This window comes from Podarcis vaucheri (genome assembly GCF_965113315.1).
Source record: "Podarcis vaucheri genome assembly, chromosome: Z".
Taxonomy (NCBI): domain Eukaryota; kingdom Metazoa; phylum Chordata; class Lepidosauria; order Squamata; family Lacertidae; genus Podarcis; species Podarcis vaucheri.
Genome location: NC_138758.1, coordinates 26468312 through 26484868, shown reverse-complemented (window position 1 = coordinate 26484868; position 16557 = coordinate 26468312). Strand labels below are relative to the sequence as shown.

General features: G+C 38.2%; 1 protein-coding gene across 3 annotated transcripts in view; it reads left to right on the top strand.

The window, feature by feature from the left end:
* Window positions 1-15763, top strand: part of ACSL4 (acyl-CoA synthetase long chain family member 4) — a 45344-nt gene extending 29581 nt beyond the window's left edge. For all 3 annotated transcript variants that reach the window (XM_082208649.1, XM_082208647.1, XM_082208648.1), the window contains exons 7-16: window positions 109-259; window positions 1819-1942; window positions 2715-2786; window positions 4998-5137; window positions 5973-6145; window positions 6840-6914; window positions 7496-7687; window positions 8218-8332; window positions 9132-9289; window positions 11874-15763. In XM_082208649.1, the coding sequence (XP_082064775.1) occupies window positions 109-259; window positions 1819-1942; window positions 2715-2786; window positions 4998-5137; window positions 5973-6145; window positions 6840-6914; window positions 7496-7687; window positions 8218-8332; window positions 9132-9289; window positions 11874-12031 (1358 nt within the window). In that variant the 3' untranslated portion in view covers window positions 12032-15763. The remainder of the gene's footprint in view (window positions 1-108; window positions 260-1818; window positions 1943-2714; window positions 2787-4997; window positions 5138-5972; window positions 6146-6839; window positions 6915-7495; window positions 7688-8217; window positions 8333-9131; window positions 9290-11873) is intronic.
* Window positions 15764-16557: the final 794 nt, after the last annotated feature.

Sequence of the window (16557 nt, the reverse complement as noted above, 5' to 3'; positions counted from 1 at the left end):
ATACCTTGTTTTTTTAGCTAAGATTGGCATCAAATATAAAATACAGTTTAATTCATTTTCTGTGATGTACTTATCTGTAATGTTTGTTGCCCCTGATCTTTTTTCTAGTAAATATCTCTCCAAGTCGACCTACTGCCACAGATATGGCCTTAGTAATGTACACCAGTGGCTCCACTGGGAAACCTAAAGGAGTGATGATGATGCATAAAAATTTGATAGCTGGAATGACAGGACAGTGTGAACGGATACCAGGGTTGGGGTAAGCATTTCCTGTTTTTCAAAGATGTATGTCAAAAACTCAAACTCCATTTTTAAAGACAACACTGTCTTTCTGTAATCATTTATGGTGCAATCCTGCTTTCTCCCCATGGAGGATCAGGGCACAGCAGCATACCTGTCAACAGCATGGCAACCAGAGGAATTGGGCTGATTAACGCCTTTTTGGTGCTTCCTCTCACCTGTCACTTAGCAATGATTAAAGTTCATGTGGGTGGGTGGCACTTGCTGTTAACTGCAGCTACTGATGGACAAGCAAGGAGGGAGGGCAGAGAGGATTAGGTTGGCCCATTCTAAACCCTCTTCCTATCACTTTCCATTCCTTTCTCTATGTGTTTTTGCATCCTGCCCCCAGCAGATAGGGAGGGGGATTGCACTCTGGCTGAATCATTAGCATGAGACTTAGCTGACAAGGACTAGAATGGGTTAAACAGAACAGTGTTCAAAAGAAGAGATAAATTAGTCTGTATAAGATAAAAGCTATGTGCTTTTCCTAGGAAATTTTATTTATTGATCCTAGGTTCATACTTTGGCTATTTACTTGCTTCTTACTGGATTATAACCTTACACCTTGGACAGGATCATTCTAAGGCTTTACTACAGCAACAGTAGTAATAGAGTATTTAACTTGGATACTGCTAAAGTTAAGGGGGAGACATAGGAGTGGAAAACAAACAAACCCTTTATAAAACAGAGGTCTGAAATGTTTGAATACTAGTCTGAGGATTTTGTAATAGACTTTTTGGGCATCATATATGGGGCCCCACCAAACTGCTAGATATGTGGGGAGAAGACCAGACAAAGGAAACTTAAGTGCTGGTGGCTGATACTTCACCAGTATTTTGGAAATTGGGTACATCTTGGAACTGACATGAATGCACCAAAGGGAAGGTTTATTTATTTTTTGTTGCCTGGAAGACTATTGGTGAGGAAGTGGGAGAATAGAAACAGACTTTAAATGGAAACCTGTGGTAGCCTTAAGAAGGGCAATAATAAAACAACAGTGGAAACCTATTTTAACCTGATGTCTCCAAGCTGGAGAGAATACTCTGCTTGAAAATAATTGACAAGTCCAGGAAGTTGAATAGTAGGTTCAAAATTCTTTCCATTGGTGAGATGTTTTTAAAGCTTTCATCTGTTAAGTAATGTAATTTGCCTGGCTATATGTTAGAGAACATAGATCCAAGAAGCCCTCAATTATGAAAAAGGAATGTAGAATAAAAACTGTTTTCTGTGCTTTATAAAAAGAGGATTAGACAAATTCATGGAGGGCAAAGCTATTGGAGGTTAGTCTCCACAATGGCTATGTTATACCTACACTGTCAGAGGCAGTATGCCTCTGAACAAGAATTGCTGGGAATCACTGGTGGAGGAAGTGCTACTGCACTGAAGTGCTGTATGCAGGCTTCCCATGGATATTTGGTTGGCTACTTTGAGAACAGAGTGCTGGACTGGATGGGCCTTTGACCTGATCCAGCAGGGCTCTTTTTAAGTTCAGATAACCTGCATGCTATACTGAATCACATAATTTTTCTCCTTTAGACCCAAGGACACATACATTGGCTATTTGCCTCTGGCTCATGTATTAGAACTGACAGCAGAAATTTCCTGTATTACTTACGGCTGCAGGATTGGATATTCCTCTCCTCTCACACTATCAGACCAGGTAAGCAAATGTATTGACCTATCCTGTTGGTTGTTCAGAAAGAAAGAAATGTATTAACATTCAGTTGAATTAACACAACAGTTGTGAATAGCATGGAGATGATTAGCAATCCTAGACTCGCCACACTGAAAGGTTCAAAGCGCAGTAGTGGCTAGTGTAGGAAAGTGTAACATCCAAAAAGGCACTTAGGAAACTTTGCTCGGGAAACTGGCTTTAGAAAAATCTAGTTCAACAGCATGATCCACCCCTCACCACCCATAGCCATCTTTAGGATCAGCTTTACAACTAAATAAAAAGAATTGTACCCATCCATAGCACTTTTAACAGCCTGCCCACATATATGTGTATATAATAGAGTGTCTTGAACAGGCAAGCCCATCAGTTGCTTACCCTGACACACTATAATATGTTGAACATGCAATAAATAATATTTATCTTGCTCACTAACTGAATAGCATGCACAGATCTTGTAATGCCAAGAAAAGTTTTGCAGCTCCCTTATTGTGTGAATAAATGGATTTAAGCTAGGTTTCAAAGAGCACCACTCCCCAGTATTTTGCCTCATTACTTAGTTGCATCAAGGCCTGCAGATAATTACATACAACTTTGCTGTTTCTTTTAGTATGGAAAAGTGTATTGTTAGTGGGGTTCCTTGTGTTTTTGAGGTTCATTCTCTTTCACTGAATGGAATAAAGTAATTGTTTTTGGAATGTGGCAGTCTTAGGGCTATTAATGTACTTTTAACTGAGATTCTCATACTCTTTTCTTGCAGTCAAGTAAAATTAAAAAGGGAAGCAAAGGAGATTGTTCTATTTTGAAACCAACATTGATGGCAGCTGTGCCCGTAAGTATTGGTTGGGACAAGTGGCTAGTAAAATACTTTTATTTTCCTTTTTTTTTAAATAAAAATATTTATTAAGTTTTCCTATTTAACAATCTAATAAAGGCCACGTTAAAGATATTCTGAATTTTAAAATAATCAAACAGTCCAAATATTAAGCCAAATCATAAATCTTTGTTTGACTTCCTATGCTCTGAGGTCAGAGGATTGCCATCATTTGCGGAGGATTGCCACATTTGCGCTGCTTTCTTAATTAGTCCAGGTGGTTCCTATAAATCAATCCGATGTTAATCCTTCATTCATTTTCACAGCCTCTGAGTTCGTCCAGCAAGCAAGTTATATCAAAACAGTATGTTTCTGTGTGGGTGTTTATTTTCTTCCATGTTTTTCACTTTCGCTTCTTCATGCCAGTTGTTACCCAATACAATACATCCCAAAATGGAGGAAATCTGGCTTTCTGCCAATTGTTACAAGCATATGTCAAACCTTTCCGTTTCATCTCATACCATACCAGAACAGATAAGCCTGTATTTTGGCTAGGAGCCTCAATTCCCATCTTCCGCTCTTAACAGCCCCATCAGAATTAATTGCAAGTTCGTAAATCTTTTCCACACAGTTAATAATTAGATCAAAATTATATCAATATTACAATACAGTCCAGTCTCACTTGCATACATAATCAATCGATATTCAGACTTTCCAGGGGGATTTGCCAAGTAAAATAGCAGATACGCAGTATATCAAAAAGAAACAAAGGTGGCTCCCTCTCTCCCCACTTTCCGTTCCGACATACCAGTTTCATAGTAAAGATAATCTCTCTTCCACTCAAATCATTTAGCTCCTTAGTGGCTGAATCAGTTGGCAGAGCAGTTTATCTCCTCTCACTCAGAGCATGCTCGTTAATTAAGTCCGAATTATCATCTTAAAAAACAGGAGTTTCTTCACTCATGGTGGTGACTTTGGAGAGTTGCCAAAGAGACACACAGTGCTTTCCACCCAGCGCCCCCTCATTCATACCAGATTGGGGGGCAGGTGTTGGGTGATCTGCAGATGAAGCTGCCCCCCCCCCGGCCCTGGGGTGGTTGGGAGGATGGTTAAATCCACCTCATCCTCAAAATATCCTGCGCAAAACGGCAGAGATGTAATCAACAGCCTCCGCCATGGCAAGCCAAACCAGAAGTCTCCTTTTATTTTCCATATCATTCACTCCCAACAGCCTCAACACTAAGAAGTAGAGTGAATCTGTATGGTAACTTTTTATTTTAATTTAGTAGTTAAAAGGTACAGTGACATATCTTCCCCAATAAGTGTGTACATAGGATTGCAATCCAATATATATATTATACATTTTAGAATTATATTTGGTCCTTGAGTCTGGGATATTTGAGGCATGATTGAGTGCAAATAATCCATGCTATTACTATAGATATCTTAGCAGCTAATAATTTACATAGCTGACTTGCTGTTGAATGTAGGCAACCTAACTTATCTTCATTCCCTGCCACCACAAAATATTGTGATTTTAACCAGCAATTGAGGCTGCAAAACTATGTCCACTTTCCGAAGAGTAGGCGCCGTTGTATTTCACTGGGATTTGCTTTTGAATAGATATGTACATGACTGCCCTGTGAAAGACCTAGTGCAAGCTATGGCAGAAAGTCCAACTTGCAGAGAAAGAACTTACTTCATTAAGTTTCATGAGCATCCCATAAGTCTGACCCATATATTGTAGCATACTCAGAAAATAAACAAAAGTCAGTGCTGGGGCAATTGGAAAACTCCTTTATGAGTTGTTGTTTTTAACAAAAAGAAAAGAATGGGGTGGTTAGAACTGCAGACCTTGAAGGTTGTCCTCAGATACTATAGTGATGCAAATTAGACACTGTTGTAACTATTTCTTAAACATTAGAAACCAATGTGCTATACTAAAATCTTGTTGAAATAGCATAGCTCAGAGGGAAAGGGAGGAAAGCTCAATTTTTCCATTGTGCATTTCAGCTTGTGCCTACGCAGAATGGCTCCCGGCTAACATTGACCATAAATAGATTAACTAGCCTGTACACTAAGCATTGCACAACTAAGGAAAAACTAAGCTGTTTAAAATGAATGAGATTCCTGTTTCCTGTTGCCTTTTTAGATTGCCAGACTGTACTAGTATAAGCAGGAATGGTATTTTTTCTCAACACTCACCTTTATAAAAAAATCTTTCTATAGGAAATCATGGACCGAATTTATAAGAACGTTATGAGCAAAGTTCAAGAGATGAACTATATCCAGAAAACACTATTCAAGATAGGATATGACTATAAATTGGAACAAATAAAAAGGGGTTATGATGCACCTCTATGTAATTTGTAAGTATATTTCATATATGTGCCAGTTAATATGTTAAAGCTACAAGTAATTATATAGCTACGAGTGATGCCTCGCAAGACGAAAAGAATTTGTTCCACGAGTCTTTTCGTCTTGCGATGTTTTTCGTCTTGCGAAGCACGGTCCGTCGCAACTGCGCCTCTTCAAGCGGCTTTTTTAAAAAAGCGCAAGACGTTTTCGTCTTGCGAAGCAAGCCCATAGGGAAATTCGTCTAGCGAAGCAACGCAAAACTGATAAACCCTTTCATCTAGCGAGTTTTTCGTCTTGCGAGGCACCACTGTATAGGGAGCAACAATTGAGTAAATGCATTTTTACCAATTTTGTATTCTAAAGAACCAGTGCAAGAAGCACCCCAAATATGGTCCTGCTGCTGTACATCCTCAAGTGTATCTGAATAATTCTTATGTAGGGGTTAATCTATTGCACTTTAGGCTACTATTCCAATATCATCTAGGTTGCGAAACCTTTTTAACCTTTCTACCAGCTGAAACATTTTTAGTGCTAGCACTCAACAAAGGGCATAGAGTGGAAGTTAAAACCATAAAGTTTTCTCCTGACATTTCAGTGGGCTTTGGATGAATGCATTGCAGTCAGAATGTGCACATTTGGATTTGAACTGCACAGTCTAAAGCTGGTTTGAAACACAGCCATTATTATTGGGTGTCATGTAAATATGCCTCCATTTAGTTTCTTAAAAATGGGACAGCTAGCCACTGCTGTAACAATAGGGCATAATCCAGATCACATTGTTTGTCAGGAAGGAGATCTTGGAATTGCACATACATGTTTATTAATGCTAGTTTCTTTTCCTTTAAGACTCTTATTTAACAAGGTGAAAGCACTCCTAGGAGGGAATGTACGCATGATGCTTTCAGGAGGAGCGCCCCTTTCACCTCAAACACAAAGATTCATGAACATTTGTTTCTGCTGTCCTGTTGGTCAAGGATATGGGTTAACAGAAACCTGTGGAGCAGGGACAATTACTGAAGGTAACAATTTAGGGTTACATCATCTCTGTTTCTAGGAGGTCGGTATGAGTTTCTGCTAAATACCGTATTTTTTGCTCTATAAGATGCACTTTTCCCCTCCTAAAAAGTAAGGGAAAATGTGTGTGCATCTTATGGAGGGAATGCAGGCTGCGCAGCTATCGCTGAAGCCAGATCAGCAAGAGGGATTGCTGCACAGCGATTCCTCTTGCTGTTCTGGCTTCTGGGATTCAGAATATTTTTTTCCTTGTTTTCCTCCTCCAAAAACTAGGTGTGTCTTATGGTCGGGTGCATCTTATAGAGTGAAAAATACAGTGATTGAATTAACTTTTCGCTGGTTGTTCTTTTATCTAGTCTCTATACAATGCTTCCAGAGAATCTGTTTGTTGAGCATTCATCTGATTTGTTATCTTAAATGTATGGGTAGGTTACACAATGTTGCATCAAGCAGTTGTTATCTGATGATTTTCAGTCATTTTCCCATTGCTTTCTTTACTACAAAAGTCTTGTTTTGTTTTATTTTGGAAGTGGGTTTGTTGCACAAGAGCACGAAATCCACTTTAATTGCATTAGTTGAATTTGCCTGTTTCTGCTTGAATATCATCCACAAAACAGCAACAGTCTGGAAGCACCTAGAATTTTAAAATGGAAAAACTCTTTTGGCTGTTGTCTTAAATCTTTTCTGATTTTCCTCTAGTTTCTGACTACAGCACTGGCAGAGTAGGGGCTCCTCTAATCTGTTGTGAGATTAAACTGAGAGACTGGCAAGAAGGTAAGAGAGCACTGCATGTCCAGTACAAATTACAGCAGCACTTTCCATTTTTCAGTTACTAATATAATGCACGTATAAACCCTGAAAAACTTACCAGTCAAACTTACAGACCAATCCTATGCATATTTGTTCAGAAGATAATTCCAGTTAAGTTGAATAGGGCTTGCTTAGTACAAGAAGGCTGTGTTAGCTGCAATTATATGCTCACTTACTGGAAATAAACCCCATATTTTTTTTGGGGGGGGTCCTTAATTCTGAGTAACCATGCATAGGCCAGAGTTGGTGTCATCTTCATGCCTGTCATCTAACAGGCTCAATTGGCTTGGCATTAAAAGGGGGGAGAGCATTGTAGGCATTGGTCATTCCTAATAAAGGATGGCATTTTGTTGTCCCTGTGAATTTGGTATCTTGATACAGTTAATCATTGATGTTCACTTCTTCAGTACAGCATTTTATTTTTATATAGCTTTACTGCTTATTTTTATAGCCTGCTTTATAGCTGCTTTGCTTTATTTCTCATTGATTGCAGGAAAGCAAGAACTATAATTGTTCTTGCTAATTATTTTATATTACTTTTTCAGGAGGCTATACGAACAGAGACCAACCAAACCCTAGGGGAGAGATTATAATTGGTGGACCTAATGTCTCAAAGGGATACTTCAAAAATGAAGAGAAAACAGCAGAAGATTTCATTGTTGATGAAAATGGTCAACAATGGTTTTGCACTGGAGACATTGGAGAGTTTCATCCTGATGGCTGTCTGCAAATCATAGGTGCCTTATCTTTTTCTCTGATTGGACTGAAGTTTGATACTTAAACATTTAATATCCAATGTGTGTTATACTGGAGAAGATCTGTAGAAATCAGTGGACTTAAATAGCTTCCATTCATTTCAGTGAATCTACTCTGAATATGATTTGGTTGGATTTCAGTCACCCATTGTATTATGTCTTCCTGTTATACAGGAGTGTGCTATATTAGAGCCCTAACCAAATTCTGTCTTGCCGTACATCTTAACAGAAATTCTTTTAATCTTGACTTTAAATTTTATGTATACATTTTTTACTTTGGCATCGAACTCATAGTAGAGTCCCTGTTGCAAAGGCAAATCCCTTGTCACTTTGAATAACAAAATGAAACATCTGATTGTATATTGAGCTTTCTCCTAACACATGGTGTAAATGGAAACATTTATCTGCATGTTTGCTTCACAAATACAGTAGGACATAGTTCTGAGTAAAGATGTATAGGATCAAATTGCATGCTCTCTCTAAAGCACCATTTCACCCAATTATTTCCCCAGATCGCAAAAAAGATTTGGTGAAGTTGCAGGCAGGAGAATATGTATCGCTGGGCAAAGTTGAGGCAGCTCTGAAAAACTGTCCACTTATTGACAATATATGTGCTTATGCCAAAAGGTAGGTTTGTATGAATTTGTGTGCTCATAAATTTGATTTGCTGGTCTCTGGGAGGCTTTTAAAAAACCCAAATTACTTTGAAAAGCAAAGTAGCATATTTAATTAAAATGAGCCTTGTTCTTTACTATCTAAAGGCTTTCTTGCATGACTATAGAATTGCAGGAGTGGAAATTAGACCCAGGGCTGCTTCAACAGGTTTGGAGCTGACACACATGCCTTTCCCTAGCTCAGGTTACAGGTACATTAAGTTGGCACAGAGAAACAGCAGCTGTTAACTCTCTCATAGCTCTGGAAAGAATTGCTGTATTCCAAATAGGTAGCACCTATTTTACAAGTAAAAAAGCAACCCTCTTTTTCTTCATCTTTAGTCTTTATATAGAAATGAGATAATTAACAGCAACAGACTTTTCCTATAAGTAGTAGAAAAACATGGGGCTGTATTTCCCTTTTTGTTCTTACTAACACTTCTGTGTTGGAATTGTGTTGAATCTTACATGCGCTCCTTTTTTTCTTTTCAAGACTATTAATCAAATGTTGTGATAAATGAGTTGTCTCCAGTGGTTTATATCCAACTAAATTTTACTTAGAGCTGACCTATTGAAATTAATGAACCTTTTAGTTGTTGCCATTAATTTCAGTGTGTCTACTCTGAGAAGGACTAGTCTTGGACACAACCCACACTACAGATTTGAAGGATTGGAGTACTTTTCTAGCTAAAGCACATAGGAGCATATATTTTTTGCAAGCAAAGAAGTATGATTATGGGTCCTGAATGAATTTCTATTGCATTCTTTTCTAGTGACCAGTCTTACGTCATCAGTTTTGTGGTTCCTAATCAGAAGAAATTAACTGCTCTTGCTGAACAGAAAGGTGCAACTGGCAGCTGGGTGGACATCTGTAACAATCCAACAATGGAATCTGAAGTCCTGAAAGAGATTAAACAGATGGCTAACAAAAGTAAGCAAACAGCTATTTCTGGATATCAGAATACTGTTGTAATGATGCAAAAGACAGACCTGCCAACAAAATGATGAGACTATAGCAGGAGTGGAGGACCCTCTTTGGCGCAAGCGCTACATTGAGCCCCACAAGCTTTCTAACTGGCCCTCAAGACTCTTCCATGCCACTGCCTCTCACCCCAGGCCATATATAGCCTTATTGCCTAAGCCCACTCATGCTTGGGGTGGCAGCCATGCCTTCATTTTGGGTTTATTTTTAAAATACACCCCTAGAAACCTGTTTTCCCCAAACATAGTGACATTTTCCTCTTGTTTCCATGCTAGTTCTGTTTCTTTGGGTGGCAGGTGAGAAAAGGTCTGGACAAACACTTTTTGGTTACTTGCCATAGAAAGTGTGACTCTGATTGTGTGACTCTGATTGAAATGCTGCCTTTTAGGGATCCAATTTTCTCCTCCCCCCTTTCATTTTAAAAGAAGTTGTACCGGAATAGCCCATGGGAATTCTGTATTCAGCTGTCCAGGACTGCCATCCTTTCCATTCCCAAGATTCCAGCTCCTGGATGCATGCTGAATACACAGCTTACTTGCAACATTGCTGTGCTTCCTTTTACTTGAAACTTGCTGCGTGGTATTTAATGCTATGAACTGTGCCAAGCAGTGTAAGCCTAGTACTCGAGCACTGCAGCATAGCTGAATGTGTTGTGGGCATAGCAAGAACTGTACTGCAAAGAGAATTCAAATTAAGAGTTTTAGGAAATGGGATCTGATTAAAACCCGAAAGCATTAGGAATAAAGGCAAAAATGGACCCTGACCTGGGTTCTCTCTCAAAATGTAGTGACTGGATATGCCATAACTGTTCAATAGATTTAAATATATTGATTACCGGGGGTGGGGAACGGTCAGTTAAAGTTAACTGGGCTGTGTAAGGGTAGAAAAAGCAGAATTGCTTCTTGGGATACAGACAGCCCTTGGGAACATCCTAATTCATTACTCTCCTGCCATCTAGTGGCTATACGTACACCATTTTCTTTCTTTAAAAAAACAAAAAACACCCGCAAAACATTTAGGCTTTATTTAATTCAATTCATTTATATTGCCTCATATTTTTAGCAAAATTTTCACAGCAGTTACCAATTCAATTTTATTTTAACATACTATAAACAGTAGAGAAAATAGTTTAAAACACCAGTTTATACAGTAATGTGTTGACAAAAAACAACAATGAAATGTAATGAAAGAACAGTATGACCATTCCTACCCACAGAATAACAAAATTAGTATGTTCATATGGGAACAGGCAGTCTTTTAATAAGTACTTTCTTAACAAAAACTGGTACATTTTAAACAGAAGCTTTTAAATTAATTTCTTCCATGTTGGCAGTTAACTCATCATAGCTTGCTTGTTCCTACAGCAATACAAACAAGTTGTTAACCAATTGCTTTCCAGAAGTCCCAGTTTAATTCATTGTAAGCCAAAACTGGAATTCTTACTTGAAGAAGCACAACACACCGAAATTAATGTTTATTACATTCTGGCAAAATCAGTAGCCTTAACTTTATTTCAAAATTTGTTTAAATGTCTTGTTATATTATAATGATAATTTAAAATTAAATATACTTATTGAGTTACATTCCTGCTCACACTTCAGAAAAGCAGCACATGAAGATCTGCTTTCTTAAATTAATTTATACCATACTTTTCTATATTACCTTGAATTGATCCTGTAAACAAATCAGCAACCAGTTAAGATGTCTAAGGATTGGCATAATTTGATCTGATCCGCTGGCCCTGGGCAAAAGCTTGGAAGTACAGTCATACCTCGGGTTAAAGTAGCTTCAGGTTGAGCATTTTCGGGTTGTGCTCCGCTGTGACCCGGAAGTAACGGAACGTGTTACTTCCGGGTTTCGCCACTCGCGCAGATGCTCAAAATGATGTCATGCGCAGAGGCGGCGAATCGCGACATGCGCAGACGTGGGTTGCGTTCTGCTCTGGATGCGAACGGGGCTCTGGAACGGATCCCGTTTGCATCCAGAGTTACCACTGTAAACAAAATGCTTTGGAGGTTTCTGTATTGAGTAACCAATATGCATATTTACATTTTTAAAAAATTAATAAACTAAAATTCATATAGTCTAGTCAGTTCCCTGGTCTCCTTGGAAGATTATCGGTGAGGGGTTCTTCAGTGAAATTAGCAGCAATGAGTGATGTTCACTTAAAAAAAAAAGAAACCTACTGCAATGTGCAGCTGCAGGAATGTCTTGGACATATTCTTAGTCACATGTGAGTAAAGCCCAACAGACTTGACCTGAAAATGCAGAATCTGCTTCAATGCATGAGGTTTCCATGGCAGACATTCAGGAGAGCAGTGATGAACAAACATCTGTGGTAAGAGTTCCCTGAAGCTTGAAAATCAGTGTTGTTTCCTGTGTTAATCTAGGTAGTAAAAGCTCTCTCTTTACTAGACTTCACACAGTTGAATATTTTGTGCAGGCCATGTTCATGAGCACATATCAGTTGAGTATTAAACCACTGTCATGTTTCCTAATCTCCATTTTTCACTCTCCCAAATTGATCCTGCAGTGAAACTTGAAAGATTTGAAATACCAGTCAAAGTGCGGTTAAGCCCAGAGCCCTGGACTCCAGAGACTGGGCTAGTCACAGATGCTTTCAAATTGAAAAGGAAAGAGCTGAAGAATCATTACCTCAACGACATTGAGCGAATGTATGGCGGTAAATAATCTCCAGACATCGGGAGTCAAGATGTTGTGCAGGATTCCTTCTAAAACAAAGCAACAAATGTCATTCCCCAAACGCTGGCTATAATTATAAATGGAGAAGTGGCATTTTGTGAAATGGATGAAAGCTACACTTCATTTTCAAGAAGGAACAATACTGGCTTCCTGAACTGTACTTTCAAGATGCTGTCCAAATGACTGACCCACTGCCGTAGTTCCATTTGATCACTCCCAGTAAAGAATGGTTGTGTCCATATGAAACTCCCTCACTGGGTAAACCATTGTTTTTATCTTTTTATATTCTGGCTTCCCTTACTCATAAGGAATTAAATCATCTTTAATAATTTCACTATGATGATTTTCAAGTGGAGGAAAAAACGAGCTTGTATTTAATTTATGTGTTGTATATGGAAAAACTGAAGAAAGAGTAAGCAGAATGAAGCTTATACTTTCCAGAGTGCTGCTCATAAATCTGCAATCTCAGGTCCTTTGGTAGAGAAAGTAGTTTCTTTTAATTTGACTGTCATTAAGTAGAGCTAAAAGACAGAAAAAGATGTTTCTCTCTTGAATGCTACTTTCACACAGCCAAAAACAGATCCACAATGATCCTAGCATGCATCTGCTTTGCACCATGCATGTGTTTGGTAAACACACAGCAATTTAGTTTATTAAAATGTAACTGATCAGATTTTTTTGGAACAGAAATGTTACCACAGGGTACTGTGGGGTTTTTTTGATAGTTAAGTGAATACACATTGAGTGCAGTTGGCCGTAGTTTAGGCTCCTAAAAAGCACACTTTAGCTGTGTGGAAATATTCTGGAAGAAGAGACACCTGTGGTACTTTTTATGGTATTAAAGACCCAGTTTCATTTTACCCTACACTGAATAACTGTAAAACTAGCTTCTGCCCTTTATTGATCACAGACCACATCATTCGGTTCATAAATTTAATGTGGACGGGGCAAAGAATGCACTACTGGTGAGATATTCCGCTTGCCAGTTTTTCAGTGTTTTTAGTGTCTAAAAGGGAAACAAGTACACTTCAGAGCTGATCTGTAATCTATATTCAGATGTATCCTATCTGCTCCTTAAGGGTTGTATCCTATACTATCACAAGGAGACTCCCCCTATTCAAACACCAAAGGATCTAAAAATCCTTTTCTAAATGATGACAAGTTTGTGATCTTTACCACCTCCAACACTACGCCGACTTCCAATGATAACGCAGCATCCATAAGTTTTCAGATCATTAGCACACTCCCTTTAAAATCAATGGGACTAAACAAGTTTGATGGCTACAGTAGTCTCTGTTTTCTTAAGCATACACTTTTACTTACCAAGGATGGTGAATTGGGATCTCTGCCTGCTCTTCCAAGCACATCAACACCAGAAATTAAGTCCTATGGGTTTTTATATTATTTTTTTCCCTCTGAAAGGGCATTTCTATTTCTTTTAATACACCACACAAGTCATATGTAAAAGCTTAATTTTGTATTTGTGAGTGATGAATTTGGTCTTTGGAAGTTTTTGTTCGAGGATGTGTTTAAAGGGAAAATACTGTATTTAAAACTTCTGTTTTGTGAAAACGTTTGTTTAAAAACTGGAATTCTTGGTGTGTTGAGAAGAGAGTAAGGCAGCAACTCTCCTGTATTTTGTGTTTTGTGTACTGCATTCAGCTGTCTTACTTTTTCCCACCCCCTTGAGTTCGTGCTCTGGACTTTTATATCCTTGCTAGCAGTTCACACTTGAATTAGAAATGCTGTAAGATGTGGCAATTCTTGATGCTGTTCTATTTTGCACTTTTTTCTTAATACCTTTTTATACATTGCTTCCAGTTTTGTACAGCTGTGACCCTTGATTGCAATGTGTCATACTTTGACTTGGCTCTAAAAATATTTATAAGATAGATTTCTTTTATTCATAATATTTAAGTGTGTATATTATGGTCAAAAGAAAACAATCCAGTATTGTTTCTAAATGATGAAGGGATTTTTGTATGAAATGTTGTTCCTGTACTCAAGATTTGGGCAAGATTTCCTTCTATGAAGTGTATGTGTGGGCCAGTCAACCTTCAGAGCAACAACAAATCACCAGTTTCAGTTATTGTCAAACCTATTGAGCCATTGTTCTGGCCAGAACTAGCTGTTCTGTCTTTAAGGACCAATTTTAATTTTTGAGGCACAAGGATAGTTTAGACAATTTTTCAACCATCCTTCTCCCATCAAACCAGCACACTGCCAATTGAACTTGTCGAGTCCAATCTGAGGGCTGCTAATGTATGACGAGTCCTACATTGGGACCAGAAAAACGCCTCTTGGTAGTTCCTCACTAAACACATACACTTGTTTACATAAACAGGAAATCCTTCCCCTATTGATTAGGGATCCCCTCCCCTGAGCTCATTGTTGAAGTCTACTATATTCAGTATGTGATAAAAATTGCTCTTTCTTAGACACAAATTTGCTATATTGATTTCGTCAAACACGACAAATCTTTAAACAACAAATGTATGGAGTTAATAGCTGTTGTGTGCTTTTAAATCTTAACAGCAGCTTGTGGTGTTTGTTTAGAATGCACTGAGTATATCTCTGACCTATATAGTCTCTTTGCTCTGGTGTTAATGTGGCCTTTATTGACTAACCTCATTTTTGGTATTCATGAAGATATATTTTTAAAAGTTCCCACTGTGAAAGTCTTGCAGTTTTCTTCCACAGCTTAAGACTCATCATAGTTGTTTTCGGTTTTTGTTTTTGTTTTAAAGTCAAGTCCATATAAGATTCACATGACTTTCTATTCCATAAAATACATTTACAGCACAATCCTTTACATTTCTATCCAGGAGTAAGTCCCATTGAGTTCAATGGAACTTACCTGCAGGCAAGTGAATATAGCCTTAACTAGGTTAAGCAGCCCCTGCAGCTTACATCCTATGTAATTACTATAGACAAACTAGTGAGGGAACACATTCTGTGGAACTCATTTGTTTTCAGTTTTCTAACCTCCTTAATTTTAATCCCTGCATACCAATACACTTTCCCAGCAGCTACAGATGGACTGTTACATAATTTTTAGATACCGCCTACATTTTCATATCTTTGTCTTGGAATGAAAAATATTCTAGGGCTTTAGCAAGAAACTGCAGAGAGATAAACAAGAGTGTGGTGTTTTTTTTCCCTTTTAGGGAACCTGAAGTAGGCAGAGCCCAGGTGATGGTACTACAAATAGAGGCCCCCCTGTATCCAATGCCTCTAAGGCTATGATTTGCATGAAACAGTAAGCCAAGCTTTAGCAAAGTACTTTTTCCTGCTGTGCCAAACTAAACCAAGATTTGGTTTTACCATGTCAGCTGAATTGATGTTTAAGTTCTCTCACTAACCACAAGCTAAAGTCAGGGTTGTTCTTGGGTATAGCTTGCTGTTACCGCAAGAGCTTAAATACAAGTCCCCCAGTTGGGACAACACACTAAGCCAAGCCTTGGCTTAGCTTGGCCTATATAGAAAATAGTAGATGGGAACAATGCAGCCACATGCTTCTCTGCAGGAGGCTGCACATTTACGTAGTCTTGCGAAACTTGTTTGGCTTACTATGTTGCACAAACCAGGTCAGTCGCTGATTGGAAGGCTCCTTTTTGTCACTGGAAAAAGTATGAAATAAGCCCTAAAATCTTCCTAAATTGATACTGGGATAGCTGGGAAGTGAGAGTAGACATCAATAAATTTGTCAGTTGAGTTGCAGATTTGTGGCTGATTTGTCTGTTCTTTGCTCTTTCTTTGCTTTTTTATTAGATTCTCCTTTTAAAAAAATACACCACTCTTCAGCCAGAGGCATTATAGAAAGTTTTCAAGAGTGAAAACTAGCTCTAAGTGGTTCTTCAAGAACTAGCTTGTAAAAAAACACCTTGATATCAATTAATTAGGCACTAAGTCACCAAATTTCAGATCAATTTTCTTTCCCATGTGTGAAAATATAACTGGAATATGCACGTCTTTAAGGAACTAACAAGGAACTTGTTTCAAGGCAAGGTTTTGTGGAGAGCACATACTGGCTTTTACTCAGATCAGTCAGTAAAATGTGGCTATTACAGAGAATAAAGCTTGAGAGAGGCCCTGGTTGGTGTTACTGAGATGACATCTTAATAGTTCATATTTAATAAAAAAAGTTTAACTATGGGGCTGCCTTTGAAAAGGAGGAAAGAAAGAAAGAACATAATCAAAGACCCTTGCTTGCCTTTAATTGCCAGCTATGACAAAAAATATTAACTTTCAGCTATGTCATTGTGTTCCCTATAATTAGATTTGCACTGCCTCAGTGCTTGAACAGGAAATAAGCCAAAGCAAACCATCTTATACATCCAAAGATTTGCCAAAACAAATGAAACTGCTTAGTATTGTCTGAAAACACATTATTCTGGTTATAGACATGTGAGTTACTAAGAAATGTTGGCTGATCATTTTATGGGTGGTTTCTGGCTACTGCGAAGAAAACCGCATGCATTCACAAAATGTTATAAAACAAGACAAGTTACTCT